Source organism: Leucopleurus acutus (assembly GCF_964270905.1).
Source record: "Leucopleurus acutus genome assembly, chromosome: 21".
Classification (NCBI taxonomy): domain Eukaryota; kingdom Metazoa; phylum Chordata; class Mammalia; order Artiodactyla; family Delphinidae; genus Leucopleurus; species Leucopleurus acutus.
In genome coordinates this window covers 27,607,069-27,624,899 of record NC_139163.1, presented here as the reverse complement: position 1 = coordinate 27,624,899, position 17,831 = coordinate 27,607,069, and the positions used below count along the sequence as shown (strand labels likewise).

The 17,831-nt window shown below is 43.5% G+C and overlaps 1 protein-coding gene across 3 annotated transcripts in view; it reads right to left on the bottom strand.

The window, feature by feature from the left end:
- The window catches only part of UNC5D (unc-5 netrin receptor D), a gene marked incomplete at its 3' end in the record, with an annotated part of 590,911 nt that overhangs the window by 90,471 nt on the left and 482,609 nt on the right, over positions 1-17,831 (bottom strand). For 2 of the 3 annotated variants that reach the window (XM_082863648.1, XM_082863647.1), the window contains exon 8: positions 3,845-3,877. The exons of the other annotated variant lie outside the window; for it this stretch is intronic. In XM_082863648.1, coding sequence (XP_082719774.1) covers positions 3,845-3,877 — 33 coding nt within the window. The remainder of the gene's footprint in view (positions 1-3,844; positions 3,878-17,831) is intronic. 3 annotated transcript variants of the gene reach the window in all.

Sequence of the window (17,831 nt, the reverse complement as noted above, 5' to 3'; positions counted from 1 at the left end):
CAGCTTTTGCCTGTGCCCCACTTCTTTGACCTGAGCTATTATGACTCTTCCCTTTGCCGCTCTGCTCCAGATACCTGCCCTAATTGTTCCTCGGATACAAGCTCCCGCTACACAGCCTTGGCATCCTGCTGTCCCCTTGGCCTGGAATGTTCTCCTCTCAGATATCTAGAATGTTTGTCCTTGTTTTCTTTCAGGTCTCTTCTTAAATGTGATTTTATTAGAGACCTTCTCTGAACACCTTATACAAAAAAGCAACACTCCCTCCATCCCCGCCTGAGCCCCTCATCCTGCTTTATTCCTCTTCACAACACGTCACCACCTCCACAGCACTGAGCACTCTTATTTTCTGGTTTTTTCCATCTCCCCTCACTGTAAGCTTTGTGGGAGCAGAAACTGTATCTGTCTGGCTCCAGTGTTGATTCTCCACCACCTAGAACATGTCCTAACCGATGGGAAGCACTTGATGAATAGCTGCTGAAAGAAAGGAGGGATGGATGCGCGAGAGGGAAAATGGAGAAAGTCGGTGAACTTGATCTATGTAGGTGGCAGAACGGTTAGACGGTAGTGCTTCATTGGATACTGAGCTGGAGAAGGGAGAGGAAAAAGACAGGGGTCTAGGAGGCTGTCCAAGTGTGGGACCCAGCTGAGTGAAAGGCATAGTATTCACTGAACTAGAGAAGAGGGGAAGAGGCCTGGGTTAAAAACAGGGACAGAAAAGGACACATTCAATTTTGAAAAAGCTGAGATTCAGGTTACCGGGAGACATTCAGCGGGCGAAGTCCTGGAGGTAACTGACTCTAGAACGATTAATGGGATTCGTGTGTAGCGTGCGTTTCTACTAGTCACAAAACAGCTACGTGGAAAGGACATGGAGAAAGAATATGTTCTGAGTTACTTTCTAGGGCGAAGCTGAATCCTTTTCATCCCTAAGGTGAACTTACTGAAGCAGTCGCTCCTTGGGGGCTCACAGCCCCTCAGATAGCCTCATCCCCAAGCCCCCAGGAGTCTGTCTGCACGTGACCATCCATCTTTCAGCCTGACTCTGGGGGTACATGTTTGCCATTCAGAACCTACTATACTTTACTGCACTTCCTGACATTGTTACACAACATTTATTGAAAGCACATTTGCTGGTAATGAAGTTTCTATTAACTATGATTAAATCTCCTAAAACACCTGAAGATAATTTAAGACGTGCAGAAGCAGAAAATGAAACATTCCGTTTAGTACATTAGGAAACGTAATTGATTAAATTATCTCATTTACAATAAGTGCTTTCAGGAGCGATGCTGTGCACATATTTCCCCCCGTTTGTCATTAAGATTTGCCAACAGGCATCTTAAGATTTCACTTTCTTTTCACACCTCCCCGCAACTCAAAGCCGGATCCTCAGCCCGCCTCACACGGATCTGCCCGGGAGGCTCCGAGGGATGGCTTCCATCCAACCAGCCTGGCAGAGGCTCATGTGCACAGCTATATATAGGAACAGGTTGCTTCTCAATTATCTTCATAATTGACTTTGATTTTGCGTCAGTGATGATTCACGGAATCTTCAGCGAAGCCCCTCTCTTTCAACGAACCACCGCAGCCCGCCTTCATATAACGCACTCCTAACCGTGCAGCCTCCAGAACCCGGAGCCGATGCCTCTGGGAGCCTTTTGCAATCACATCGATTCTGTTAAGGTTTTATTTTTAGGAAATCACAAATTAAAACAGTTTAAGCGATTCCGCGGCAGTATCCAGCAATTAAGCATGGTGTAGAGGAGCGAGAACCCCAAGCAAAACCTCATTCACGAGTCCCCGAGGACCAGAACTAGCCACGGTGGGGCTTATGGCTGGAATGTACCCAAATTTGTACCCAAATTAGAATGGCACAGGACTCACAAACTAAGCGTGAAATTAATGTTCAAAAAACACACATGCATTTCTGAGGAACTCTCCCATTGGTCGCCATATGGATACCCATGATCTTGCTCGGGCGGCACACGGGGGCCAGCGGAGGGTGAGGGCTCTGCGACCAGGAAGCCCTGGGGGACCACTTACTCCAGCAGTCCCTCTGAGGCCTTGGCCCAGACACAAGCCGAACACTCAGTGCCCCCTTTTCTCCTCCACCCTCACATGCGTGCGCACACGCACACCCCCCCCATCAGGCTTCCCCACCTTCAGTCTTCCCATGAGTTCCAAATCCAGCATGCATGACTCCGGAGGGCTACTGCTTAAGTCCCAATAACGACTTTATGGGCAGCAGACAGCAGGGAAAACAAGAAGGTTTCTTTCTGTTGTTGTGTAAAGTTCTCAGGCTCCAGAAGTTATGGCATCTTTCTATCTCAAGCCTGCCTGAAGCAACATCTGAAGTATGAACATCACAGCTTTACTGCATCTTTCTCTCATGTCACCTGACCCCCATCCCAAGGCACCGATTTCTGTCTATTTTCACAGGGTCTTAATTCTTTCAAAGAAGGTGGTTGATCGAAGCTGTTAACTCTCCCATGCTATTTGAATTTTAATACCCTAGGATTTAAAAGATCAAAAGCCATTCATTTTCAACCAAAATAGGAGATACTGGTCAAGAACGTCTTTCACAAGCTTTACAAACCAAACTGGCTAGGGAGCTGTCTCTTTCTACCATTGCTAAGAGCTGCAATGCAGATGCCCTTCTATATGGACTCTGACGTCTATATGATACCGTGGTATACTTCACACATTTCTGAGAATCATTGGGGGAACATATTAAAATGTAGATTCTCAGGAGCTGCCCCTGCACTGGGTGTTCAAATTAATATGTTCTATTCTGAGGGGGGGCATATTTAACAAGCTCCCACCATAACTCAAGATTCTGATGCATGTGGTCGCTTATCTAAGTTTCGAGAACTTTTTTTTTTTTTTTTTTTTTTTTTTTTTTTTTTGCAGTACGCGGGCCTCTCACTGTTGTGGCCTCTCCCATTATGGAGCACAGGCTTCAGACGCGCAGGCTCAGCGGCCGTGGCTCACGGGCCCAGCCGCTCCGCGGCATGTGGGATCCTCCCGGACCGGGGCACGAACCAGTCTAAGAAAAATAGTTCTCAATCCAAGCTGCACATGGAAATCACCTGAGGAGCTTTTGATACTAGGGATTCCTGTGTTCTAGATCCCCTCTTCCCATTTTGATTTCACTGGGGTACAGCCTGGGAATCGGGATTTATAAACGGCCTCCGGTGGCCCTCAGTTTCAGCCGGGGCTGAGCACCCTGGGGTTGAATGCCGAGCTGCCAATCATTCAAGCTGTGCTCCGTCCCCCAGATCTACTGGCTGCGTAAGATGGAGAGAATGCAAGGCCTCTCCAGGAAGCGAGCCAGTGGACAGAGACCTCGAGCCAGCACCCACCCAGCAGCTTCAATTCCTGGCCTTTTCACTGTGGGATACTGGTTCTTCAACTGGTCTACCCAGTTGCCATGGATTTCAGGGTTCTTCTCTTAGGCGCCCCCTGCCCCTTCCTAGGTGGAGAGTCTTGTAATCAGGCTATTGCCCAAGGCTGCTCTCATGAAAGCCTGTACTGACAAATAGTTATTAATTTTAATGAGATAAATCTCCTCAGAAATAAGAGTCCTAGATGACATTTGCAGGTAAATGGACTGCTCTCGGCAGGCGGAATCAAGAGGAGAGATTTACTTTTACTCTGAAGGAGGGGAGGGGGTGTGCATATTTCTGTTCCATTTAAACCTCTGATATGTGACTCCAAACCCAATGAGAAGCCCCCCGAAAGCCCTGGATCTTTCGAAGGAACTTCAATTCTCTTTGGCTCCTAAACAAATACAACAGCAAAAATATGAGAATAAGTGATATTCACAAGAGGAAGAATAACTTACTTTGGGGTTTTATTTCATGAAGAGGTTTTTTATCTAAAAGAAAGAAAGAGAAAAAAAGAAAGTTGCATTTAATAATTTACACGGAACAGATATATTTCCTATATCCCTTTACGTCTACCTCCATAAAGGAAACATTTTCTCTCTTTCTGCAGACAATACGGGTTATGTTATTCATATTTATCCTTTTCATTCTAATTTTTAAAATTTTTCTCTTGTGCAATATTTTTCTAGGATGACTGCTTCATTCCTTCAAAAAAAAAAAAATCCCTCGGGCTTACTGGCTGCTTTCGCTTGCATTTGTTAGACTCTTATCGGCATGATGAGAGCAGTGAGCTTGCCGCCTGTCCGTTTTTTATACACAGCCAGAAGACTGCTCAGGTAAGGGATGCTATTTCACTACATATGATGATAGAAAAATGAACCATGAATAAATATTTAAAGGGATCCTGCATTGGTTTGCAGTTATCATGGTCTGGATAAAATGTTCCAAACTCTGCTTTTCTTCCGTTCTCGTTGGGTATAGGTGCTACGGTATCGTGAGCGTGTTGAAGGTTTATTTTGAAGAAATCACACTTTTTTGTTTCAGATCTTGATCATCTGTTAAAATGTGGATGATCTCTCTTAATGGAAAGGTGTCCTTTTTAATCATGCTATTGAGAAGGGCAGCGGTCAGATGAGATGGATACAGAGAAAAGACACTTGGTCTTTTCGAAAGCAAGTCAGACATTCTTATCCATTCTCTTCATGGCTGGCCGTTCATCCACCATCCCCTGCCATCTTTCATCACCAAATATTTTGCAATCATCTTGCAAATCACTTGGAGACGTGGTGCCTGTGGCTTGCTTTGTCTTACACCACAGTCCCTCCACTAACCTTTCCTCCTGCCCCTGGTCCCATCCCAGGCCAACACAACTCCACCACCATGCAGAAACCTGGGAAGACCAGGTCTGACACCGTGTCAGATTCCAGAGGATTTGCAGGGTGCACCGTCCCTCTCATTCGCGGCTTCTTAGGGTGTAGATGGAACACAGTCTGACTACAAGCACGGGGGCTGTTGCTCAGGATTCACAGACTCCCATAAGGCAGGGGACCTTGAAGAGTCACCTTGTGTAGCCTCCTTCCTCTCTCTGCCTGAAGGCGAGCCAAGCGGGGTGAGATCCTGTCATTTTGGATTATGTTTTTAACTGAATCAAATCTCGCACAGTACACATTTGAGAACTTCATAAATATTACCTGGCTGACTGCACCGTAACCCCTCCCAGGCAGACAGACACAGCTAGGTTCCGAATCCCTCACGGAATATCTCTTAGCCTAACCCACTCCCTGCACTTAATACTGATTTTGACAGAAAACCCTTGCCGTGTGCTTCAGATACAACTCTTGTGTGTTCTGCCATCTGATTTGTGATGGAAGTAGCTTATAAAAGTTGTGTGTAGATCACACTTTTGCAAAGGCGCCACCATTGTTTTTTTTTTTTTACAATGAGGGGAAGTTAACAGGCAAAGGGTAATATCTGACAAATCTTTCTTTAAAAAAGAAATCCTCATAAAATAGAATAATGTGTTCAAGTTGATAGGATCATATTCAGATTCTTACAGTCAGGTTTCTTATAACCAAAACGTTGCATTTCCCTTACTGCACAGATTCAATGCCACACTAGTTTCCTTAGAGCAGGTGGTCCCGCCCGAAGTCCAGACGCTAATGCACTGAAGAACTAGAACAAAACGACTTTGGTGGTTTTAACCCGACTTCAGTTTTTGCTTATCATATGCTCTAAGCATTTGGCATGGACAGAGCCATGCTGGCAGGCCAAGGCTAAGACATCTGAGAGTGATGCATTGCTAGGACAACACAAAGAGACATGCAGAACATCTGTTTAGAACTCTGGCTGAGCTTAACAGTATTTTCTTCCTTCTAAACCACAGGAACGAAGATTATGCCAGGTAGCAAAATGAAACTCCATTAAAAACAGGTGAGACGTATAACTACTCCTCAGAAAAACAAATCGAATATAGCCAAGATGTGAAAAAACTGGGGTAGTAGAGTTCTACCCGGTACAGCTCTGAAAAAAAAGACAGAGTGAATGGAGCTGAAAATCCCAGGGCTAAAGTCCCCAGATAGAGGGCGGGGGCCACATGGAGGCACAGAGCAGCAGAAGAGAGCATCCTCCGCTCTGACCTGATGACACCCAGCTCCGGCGTCGTCATTACTGACACGGATTAGTGCAGACTCTCAGGATCAGGAACGGATTTAAATCTTGGATCGTCTTCATCCATCTCTGTGACCTCAGTGTTCCCCACAGTAAAATGGGAATAAAAATGTCCTTGAAGCTTGGTCCCGGGGGGTTAAACATGATAACCGTGAAGTCATGCAGCCTCAGGCTAGCACATGTTCAGCCATCAATACATAGCAGCTGATGAATAAAAACTTGAACATGTTATGAATATGATCATCATACTTGTTCAGAGGACAACAGTGACTCATGGGCTACTGCGTGGAGACAAGGCACAGCTCCAAATCGGAAATTCTAGGGAATTTCAGGGGTCCTTGAACGGGAGTTAAGAAACATGTGCCTAATCCTGTCCTCTGCTTGCTGACACCAAGGGCAAGTCGAAACTTCCCTTTCCTGCCACGTAAAGAAGACCCCTGTGCTACCCTGCTTTCACTCCTATAAATCTTTAGAATAACTACCAAAGACATTCCACAGAAATCCACCTGAAATGAATTCTGAAAGCAGAGTCAAAATTATTCAAAGGGCCGCTCCTCTACCATCGCGTGTGTTATGCTGAGATCCAGCACGTGTGTTCACCTGCATCGTCTCACGGAAAAGGCTGGAAGTCTCTGGTGCCCAAGAGCTTTAGTCCCCTGGCATCGGCATCAACACTGGGTTCTGCTGTATTTTGTGAAAAGCAGTATCTTGTCAGCAAGCTGCTCTCATAGACCATTTTTCCCAGCTTGAAATGTCTGATTAGAGATTGTTCTCCCGTGAGCTCGAGAGGGCTACCACCAACCTCGCTATGTTTTGCAAGAATGGCCCACCCACAGTTCACGTTCTTTTATTCTGTTTGCATAATCATTTTCTCACAAGGCTCAGGGCCATGCAGTCACTGGCCTTGGTCAACCAAATCCTCTCCGTTTTAATTTTACTTCTCTCCAAGGCCATGTTCAAATGGCCCCTTAGTAAATTAATCCATTAGGGCCATGGTTCTTCACATGGGCTGCATATGCAAATGACCTGGGGAGCTTTTTTTTTAAAAAAAAAAAACCATGCTTAGGCCCCTCTCCAAGAACTCCTAATAGGGGTTTGTGTTTTTGTGATTACTGAGGGCATCGCCACTTCCTGGCAACAAATCTGGGGTTCTGTGTACTCAACTCCAGTTCCTCTCTGCCTCCCGAGAGGCTTTGGGGTAGCTGGAGTGTACAGAAGGGCCCATTTTCTCTTGCAGGAAGAGAAATGTAACTCTGAGCCAGTGGCGGCTGAGCTGTAGTTTGGGAAAATCACAAGTTTTCCCAGGGTCTAACTTATACACCAAGAGGTACCTTCTGGGTAAATAGAAATTGATGGTAATTATAACTCAGTCCTATAGTGATTTTGTGTATTTACAGGCTAAAGATGTGCAAGTGTTTTTTAAATTTTATTTTTAATAGTGTTTTAAATTGTGTTTTCTTTAAAAAATCAGTTTTATTATTTACACTTACCATATCAAAAAAATACAGATAAGTGCAAACCACCCCCCATAATTCCACCACCAAGAGATAACCACTATTATGTTATTATATATACAAGTCTAGGCTTTTTTCCTGTGTGATTTTATATACATATAAGGTTACGTGCACACATATATGCTTACACATATATTAGCAGGAAACTACATGAAATTGACAGTAATTGATCATTTTTACCTACAAAAACATGGAATTGTCTTTTATATACTGTTCGGCAATCTGCTTTTGTCTCAGTGCTGTATTGCAAATATTGCTTTGTGTCTGCCGTGCGTGTGGTGAGTGTGTGCATAGAGGTATATATACTTATATATGAGGCAAGGGAAGAGAAGGGGGGGAGAGAGAGAGACAGAGGCAGAGAGAGAGAGAGAGAGAGAGAGAGAGAGAGAGAGAGGGAGGGAGGGAGGGAGGGAGGGAGGGAGGGAGGAAGCGGGAGAGAGGACAATCTACCCTTTTTTTTTTTTTTTTTTGCGGTACGCGGGCCTCTCACTGTTGTGGCCTCTCCCCTTGTGGAGCACAGGCTCCGGACGCGCAGGCTCAGCGGCCATGGCTCACGGGCCCAGCCGCTCCGCAGCATGTGGGATCCTCCCGGACTGGGGCACGAACCCGTGTCCCCTGCATCGGCAGGCGGACTCTCAACCACTGCGCCACCAGGGAAGCCCACAATCTACGTTTTTATTTTTGGTGGTGATTCATTTCTTTTCCACCTTTCTTTAAATTTTGGCTTCCTCTTTATATGGCATGCTCCCAAAGCATTTCCATTGTTCTTAGAAGCTATTTATGGCTGCATTCCTACCTTCCCACCCACCCTCATCCAGCCTTATCCTTTTCTCTGCCAGGGAAAAACTGTGGCCAGCTGCATGCAGCCCACATCCCACGGATCTGAGTGAGCCAGAATAAGGAGAGATGACACATGTGTAAGGCGAACGTGCTGACAACTACACTACAGAAACGTTGCAAGATGACACATGTGGCTGGATGGATTCAATCTCCAACCCACAGACTGGGCAAGGGGCTGCCCTCAAAACCCGTGCCTTGCGATTATTTGAAATCGGCTTCTATGGGTTTTGGATGCCACACATATACGTTTCCTGAGACCCAGGCATCAAGCCACTCCGTGTGGACTAAGTGCCCACCAGGACAGTAGCCGGAACAGCTCTCTCCTGCCGGGCAGCAGTTGACACATGTCATCAGAGTTCACGATCGCCCTTCTTTTCACTAAACCAGACACGTCCCATGTTTTCGTCTCCAAAGACCATTTTCATTATTTCCTTCTTCATAGATCATATGCTTTGGAACCTTTTTCCCCTCCCCCCAAAAGATACGTCTTGAATTCAGTTTTATTTTAATTTACCCTCCACAGTCTTTGCAATCACAAATTATTTAGGAGCTGATTCTGAACTGTGTGGCAGATTCAGTCTTCTCTGCCCATTCTCTCTGGCTAGTTCCTTGTTTGCTGGAAGAATGCTCTAGCATCGTTACGTAGGAATCTCCCATGATTCCACAGCCTCCACGTCACGGCCAATTTCTCTGTCTACCTTTACGGTCTTCTATTAACTGGTCCCACCGCACCAAATGTGACTCCGTTTCCGCTGCACTCGTTAAAAATCCATATTCTAGTCCGATCAAGCCATGAACTCTCAGTGCTTTTGCCCTGTTTCCTCTCCAAGGACACCCTCCTCCCTCCAAGCCTCCTATACAAAAATGCCCTCTCTCCAATGCCTAGATCAATTTCTGATTCCCTCATGAAATCTTTGGCGATTACTACTCTGTTGGAAGAAATCTCCCCCTTCTCTAGACAGTTTATCTTACTTATACTCGCTAAAATACTACGCAATTTCTTTCATATATCACTTTGCAAGTGTTCATCTGATTCATTTTATACTTTTGTCATCACCACTAGTTATGGGCTCCTAACATGAAGATCATATTTAAATGATGAGCTCACAAATAATTGGCACTGCAACAGAGGATCATGGCAAGGAAAAAAGTAGCAGGAGAAGTGAAATTAAAAGCTATTTGCTTGATTATTTACTGATGGGGAGAAAAAAAGTTGAAGTTATTGATTTTCAGTGTGTTTCATTTACTCATGCTTTCCCTCTTCTCCCATAACCAGAAATAATTAAGAAGCCCTCTGAATGCTCTCCAAAGCGGCAGGAAATCCCAGGATCTGGTGGACCTGCTCTGTATTAGCACTAGCAGATAATTAGATAAACACGAGGTCTGCTTTCACTGGCAACACCGCCGTGATTGAACGTGTCAGGCAGACACTGAAGATGACAAGCAGGGATTCTATTCTGTTCTCCTGTGGTTGGTGAGAGCTCACTAAGGCTGTAGGACATGCAGGAACACAACCACCAGCTCTTGTAAAAACCATGAAATTCTTCCGGGGATGGAAAACACAGCGCATCTCTCGTTTTTTCACTCTTTTCAGTTGTTAATTTCTGCATTGCGTTTTTCTTTCGGGGTTTTTGTTTTTTGTTTTTTAAATTTAAAGATCCTGCTCAGAAATGACTCTTCAGAGACCGTATTTACCCCAAGTTACTGACTTAATTCAATTCTTGCTTCCTCTCCCCACTTCCCAGCCTGTATAGACCATCGTAAGATCTACTGCCCCTTTTAAAATGCACTGAGCAGAGTTTCCTGTGCTCTACAGTAGGTTCTCGTTGACTACCCATTTTAAATATGGTGGTGTGTATATGTCAATCCCACACTCCCAATTTACCCCTCCCCATGGGAAAAGAATTTGAAAAAGAATAGATACATGTATAACTGAATCACTTTGCTGTACACCTGAAACTAACACAACATTGTTAATCAACTATGCTCCCACATAAAATAAAAATTTTAAAAATGCACTCTGAGCACATCCATCCATGCAGGACAAGTGCAGAGAACAGGAGGTTTTGAGAGATTCCTCCCAGGGTTTTCCAGTTGGTTACGTCTGTTAGAGGAATCACTGGTTTCCTCAGAGATATCTAGGTAATTAGAGAAATTCCAGGACTGAATGGCAAAACCCTCCACCTGAATAAAAACCCGTAAGATCTGAGATGTACATCAGTAAATGAAGATCAGCTGTATTAATATGTTCTACCAAAGGACTGTTCAAGATCCCATCGTATTAATTGCGGGAAATCAGATGGGTACTACAAGAGACGGCTCATGGATATGACTTATGATGACAAAGACCTTCCACAAGGGCCCCTCAGCCAGATGACACAATTTGTGTGCATGAGATGATGTCGTCTTCCCTCTTCCTTCTTTCAAATTTGACGTCTCTTATAGGAATGTCTTTTGTATTTCCTAAACTCAGATGAAAAAGTATCCACAATGACCATACTCCCAAGGGGCATTTGCATATTTCATTTTTGAACTCAATCATTTCAATGTCTAGATTTCTTACCACCTTTGTCCATGCCCACTGATTCACTGTGGGTTAGTTTGTTTTTATGATGGATATACAGGGTACAGTATGCTTTGGGGTTACAGCAAAGATGTTTAAGCATCTGTCTGCAAAGACTTTCTTATCGGCAATTGGCCTCAAAGTGATAAAATGCACTGTTTCCAATTCTGCTCCGAGGGAAGATGCATATTCAAATTCTTCTATGCTGTAAATTGTTTTGCTTTGATTCCCTCCCTTCTATCCACAACAGGAAAATATATGTATGTGTATACAGACATACACACTCACTCAAAACTAACCATAAATGTTCAGGGTCTATAATTCAAGCTTAAGGGAATCATCTATGGATAAACGTCATCACGATCACTTTCCTTACCTTAAGGGAGGAGTGATATTCAAATTATTTAAAAACAGTTTAGAAGCATCCTGTCAGTGTGAGCACCAGCCCTGACATAGGGTCATGGTGACTTTCTGCTGTGTCCAGGGCGGTCCCTTTAGTTGCTGGGTCACAGGGAGGTATGGGTAGGGAATGGATTGGGGGTGGGGGTGGTGAGACTGGGGAGGGTGTTATGATGACTATTCACTGACTGCTAAAGAAATACTTAGCAACTGATATACACAGGCCATCAGTCCTGTCTTACCAAAAAAAAAAAAAAAAAAAAATGCTGCAAAAGAAACTGAATTGTGAATCTTTGACTTGTAGATTTATTCTAAGCTTCCTCAGGCCTCAGGCATGTAGAGTCTATATCTGTGTTTTTCATCTATTCTCAGTGCCTGCAACAGTAAGTGGAATATGGGAGGTACTCAATAAATATTTGTTGAACAGATGAGTGCTACTCAGCCTTGTATGTACTTTCAATCACGATCATTACAAAGTCAGGGTCCCTAAATTTCCTAATTTCTGTATGAATTCCTAGGACATTGTAGCTTCTCAATGAAGAGAATGGAGCAGATGCTAGAGGCCTGCTTTGATGACTCAGTTCTTAGGGGTGGCTGGCAACCGGCTTTGCTGGGTAGGGGATGGGGTTACCTTTGTTTCAGATCTAAAAGACGTCCCCCTATCACCCTGCATATTCATCATCCAAATGGTGAATTTTAGGTGTGACTGAACTAGAATATCTCCTCAAAGCTGGCTAAAAGACAAGTATCTGTAAAATCATAATGACTTCAAGTTTTTATACTGAGATGAAGCTTAGAGATCACCCAGCACCCCGTATCCCGCCTCCCCCCCCTCCCCCGTTTGATAGTTATGGACAGAAGGCAAGGGATGGTGAGAGATCTGTCAAGGTCACACGCTAGTAACAAAACAACTGAACTAAGACCTAGGACTCCTTACTCCCGGTGCAGAGCCCTTTTCCCTACCCCATGATCTCTTTCTAAATGATCACGGCAATTTTCTATTCCACTGCACACTAACGTTGTCCTCTCCCAAACACATGTATGCAAGGCCAGGGCTTTTAGGAGGATGCTGACACTTCTCTGGAAAAAGGACAAGGCCACATGCTGGTGATGTTCGTATCATCTTCGCTTTCTGGATCACATGTCTCAGTGCTCTTGAAGACACACACGTATTTAATTTGTAACGTAAGGAGAACATATAGAATCAAAACAAAGACGTTTCCTCCGCCTCTATTAATTCACTTTGTTCAGCACACCCCAGAGAGCACTGAATCCTTTACAGGAGTAGATTACTCGGTTTTAAATCACTTCCCTGGCTGGGTTCTTGCCGTTTCTTTTACGGCTGGTCCACTCTATGATCTCAGACATTAAATCTTTCTCTAATCCAGACTCGTATTTCTTACCCAGGGTTTTGTGGAGTCCTGATTAAATAGACTGCAGAGGTAGGATCTGGAATACATAGAACTGCTGAAATGGGGAGAGTCTGTTTTATAGGACAGAAAGCCTAAATTTTGGAAACTTCCTGACTCTGGATATCATTAGTTACTGACCAAATCTATTAGATAGCTTTTAAAAATACAAAAAATAATGCCCAAATCGCTAATTTGGGGATGTGGGAATGTCGAATGATGGAAGTGTTGACATGTAACAGATATCATTGATCCAGAAGAGCCGGCACCAGGACGCTAATCCTGGGATGTGGAGACTGTGTAGTGCGTTTATTGTCTAGTAGTAGATTGTCCAGTAGTGCGTGTGGGGGATTTTCCCCCCACCAGTGAGAAAGGATCTTTAAATGTGTGTTGACAAATTAGAATTTGCTTTATGAAAATTTATTTTCTAACACCATTGTTAGAACATGTGTATTTCATAACACGAGGGAAGCTCTCAGTATAATGAAGAATGATTTTCTCACTTGGGGACCATCCAGGCTTCTCTCCTGGGCCTTCCCCTCGAGTTATTTTTAATTAGTTGTTACAATCATAGAATTTTAGGACTTGTTGGGACCTCAGAGATCACCTGGTCTGTCTCCTCCTCATAACTAAATCCCCCCTGCTAAGGAAGACTGGAAAATCAAGAGCTGTTCTCTCAGCTACTTCTCAGACGTTTCTGGGAAAGGATATTGACACTTTGGTCTGACACCAAGTTGAAGAATCCTCATGAGTTGTTAGGGTCCTTGTAAACCGTGTTCCTCCAACCAACGGTATGTCTCAGATTACCCCTCAGAACTGGTTCATACAAAGAACACAATCTGTGTCCCATAGATTTTAATGTGAAGCACATTTTATTTCATTAGACACTATATCAGTCAGATATATTAGGAAATGTTTTAACAAAATATCTAAAGTGTCACTTGTCAACTCTTCCACAGAACATGGAAAACACACTTTTTCTGCCACAGGAATCCCTTTACTAGAAGACACACACATTATTATTATTATTTACACAAATGGAGTGCTTACTACAGATGTCAAATGCTTTGCATGGTTCAGGTCATTTCCTCCTCAAAACGAACCCTTTGTAATAGACACTATTATAACTTTTATTTTATAGAGGAATAAATGTAGGCTTAGAGAAATGAAGAAATTTGCTCATAGCATTGCAACCGAAATTCAAACTCAAGCAATCTGACGCCAGAGCCCGGATTCTTCAACCTGTTACCTATAGGATAAATGTTCAAATCCTATAGGCTCAGCTCATTCATTTCTCTCAACTCTAGGTTCATGGCCATTTCTAATTTTTCAGAAAGAGAATAACATCTCAACTCAGAATCACAGAGGACGCTGGAAGGCCATTCAGCCTTTGCTCTCAATGCCAGCTCAACCCAGGCCCATCCTGGGCCAGCCCTCATGGAAACTCAACCTCTGTACCTTCTCGCAGTCCCCAGTTAGGAGCCAGTGCCTTCCCTGTGCTTCTTGGGGATGCCATCTACAAAATATTTCTCTTTTCTTTGTAATGAATTTGTATTCCCATCAACTATCTGGCCCTGTGGCTAAAATTTCCCATCCTTAGGAAATGTTTTTAAGCTTTCTACTGGGTTTTCTGTCTCCAGTGTACACTGTCACGGGGATCTGTTCTTATTTGTCTGTCTGGTTTTCTTGGGGGTTTTCTGTTTTGTTTGGTTTTGTTTTAGTCTTCTTCCTCTCTCTCTAAGGTGATGTGTGTACCGTGTGTACCCTCTCTAAGTAATGTGATATGGAGTTATGTATCCTGTTCCCCAGCTGCCCAAATTTAATGTAAGAGTCCTTCCTATTTACAGGAGAGGTGTTTTATTTCAATTCCTCTCATAAAATGAACAAAGTTAACAAGATGCCTCAGAGATTAACAATCTTCCAGACATGTTTCTGGAGTATGACAGCACTTCCTGTCCAATTCCACCAAAAGAACGTAAGCCCAGTGTAAACGTTCATATGGAAATATGGTGGTGGTGGGTCAGGGGGAGTTGATAGGAATAGGAAAGAGAAGAAGAAAGAAACAGAATAATTGCATTGGTTTCTATTAGCTGAGAAGGAAATGTTTATGTAGGTTACTCTGTCATGACTACGTACATGTGGCACACGTCTGGGAAGAAATAAAGAGATGATGATGACAGAGGGAAAATTTCCTGCATCACAAAAGGCATCTTAGGGCTTCCCTGGTGGCGCAGTGGTTGAGAGTCCGCCTGCCGATGCAGGGCACGCGGGGTCGTGCCCCCGTCCGGGAGGATCCCACATGCCGCGGAGCGGCTGGGCCCATGGGCCATGGCCGCTGGGCCTGCGCGTCCGGAGCCTGTGCTCCGCAACGGGAGGGGCCACAACAGTGAGAGGCCCGTGTACCGCAAAAAAAAAAAAAAAAGGGCATCTTAAGTCCTTGTTTCAGAGCTGGTTGAAAAGAAAGGCCACAGATTTTTTTTAAATTGAAGTATAGCTGGTTTACAATGTTGTGTTAGTTTCAGGTGTACAGCAAACTGATTCAGTTATATATATTCTTTTTCAGATTCTTTTCCCTTTTAGGTTATTACAGAATATTGAGTACAGTTCTCTGTGCTATTCAGTAAGTCCTTGTTATTTACCTATTTTATATACAGTAGTGTGTGTATGTGAATCCCAAACTCCTCACTTATCCCCCGCCCCACTTTCCTCTTTGGTAACCATAAATTTATTTTCTATGCCTGAGGCCATAGATTTTCAGTGGTTTACTAAATACATATCAATCGTCAATGGGCCAATGGATGAAGGCCAGTCCTCACTTGGAAGGGGGATGACGCTCAAAAAGACAATCAGATGTCTTTATCTTCTGGTTAACACGGCATAAATGCAGAGAAGTCCACAGAGGGTGGATAACCAAGCGGAGACATTTTATGGTAATTTGCCGTATGTGGCTCATTCGTTTTCCTTTTTATGCTCAATTCCACACAGGATGTGGCACTAGAGTTCAAATCCTCTTACCACAAGGCACAAAAGTAAAAGTTTTCGCCTTGTAGAATTTAAAAAAAATGCTTTCACTAAGACATATGAGTATTGAGCTATCTCTATTTTCTTTTTTAATTAAGCACAACGGAAACTTCTGTTATGAGCCACTTCACTCTGTCTCGTTAAAGCGTGTTATTCACTGGTCTTCTTATTGGGTCTCATAACGGGAAAGTATTACTGGGGCATGGGAGAGAGATTGTGGCTAAGTTGCTAATGACACCACCTATGTCCAAATCTACATTCTTATCACTCCTGTGGGTCTGCAATATTATATCCACATTTTCTATGCTGTCTACATAAAGGCAACTCTGAATTAATCAATTGTTTGTTATGCAGAAAGGCAGCTATTGGGTATTTCTAGGGAAAATCTTCACGGAAAAAGGAATACCTACTATGTACTACAAATGGAATGGAAATGGGTTTTTAACATTAAAACTACTTGGGAGAATTAACAAGCAGTAGGAAACTTCATGACAACTTAATGCATTGTGCTAGCATGTTATCTTGCTGATGCCATTTTTATTTCTTTGCTATATAGAATTTTACTGTGCTATAATTAACCAATTATGTAGTGCGGCAGGCCCTGAAATATGACCTTATCCAACAAAAAGTTTTTAGAAGAGTCCAATATGATTCCTGACTCTCTGCCCAAAGAAAGGACATGACGGTTTTCGTTTTGGTAAAGGGACATCCATCTGTTATAATCTTATATATGAAACAGATATTCTGTAAACCACTAGCAAAAAGTAAGAGTTGTCTCGGATGCACTTAGCTAACTCTGGAGTGAATATTCTCTTATTCAGTGCCCTAAAGAAATACAGGGAAGGGACCCAGGTAATTACTGTAATGGATAACAATGAGAAAATGCTTACCTAGGCAACCTGTACTCTGATGTGATTACAGGCTCACCTTTTCAGGTGCTTCCTTTAGGTCACTTAAGTAGATAGTTCAACAGACAATGTGGTTAGATTATGAGATGTAGCTTGGGGATGTTTATTTGAACCTGCTATTGTATAGACATCTTTATCCTTGATGGGGTTTCCAAACTGTCACCTCCAACTTTTCTTATCAGTGTAACTCAGGAGAAATGAAAACAAAGCACGATGTAACTGATCTTTCCATTTCTGAACTGTCAATGTTGAAATGACCTATCTCACATCCTGACAAGAAGGACTGATTAGCTATCAGGTAGCTCAGCCTTGAAGATTTCCTCTCTCTTTTGGGTCCCTGTGACATTTCTCTGGCTTCGTTCTCACTGCACATCTGGGCACTAATCCCCTCTGAAGCAGATTCACTCAATCCTCTGAAGCCAAAACCCTTAGTTTTTCATCTGCTGGAATAAAAAGGAGAGGGAGCAGGCTCCCCTTACTTCTCAGACTCAAACTAAACACCCCACTATTTCCACCCTTCTGTTCCTGCCCATGAGGAATGTACATGTCATTTACATGGACATTGCTGTGATCCTCCGGCACAGAAGCAGCTAAGTTCAGCAAGTAGAAAGGACAGAGGTCAGAAAACTACCTGATTCTGATGTTAATGCTTAAAAAACATGGATCCACAAGTTCTTGTCTCTCGACGGTCATCCCATGTAATTATCTTCCTCGAAAAGAACTGTTCTAGCGTAAAGGCCCTGGATGTTTAGTTTATGCTTGTCATTTGGAACCTCGGACTCACTGCTATTGGTACCAACTGCTTAATCCTACACTCCCCGGTCTTGGGGCATTTATTTCCTTGTTGAGGGCATTTAGGTGTGGCCATCTGTGATGGCATAACACTAAGGTCCTGTGCTACAGTCACAACTGACCTAGCAACAACCATACCCCAATATTAAAGTGATCACTCAGAGCTGGCGGCTCCACCTCTAGGAGGAATGCAGCCCTCAGGGACAACAAAAGGAATCCAGATGCTTTGTTGGGAGCTAAATAAAAGCAAAGAATTGTAGGTCATCCAACAGCCAAGCAATGTCATTGTGTAACTGCCAAGAGAAGTTGGGAATTGAGGACTTGCTTTAGGG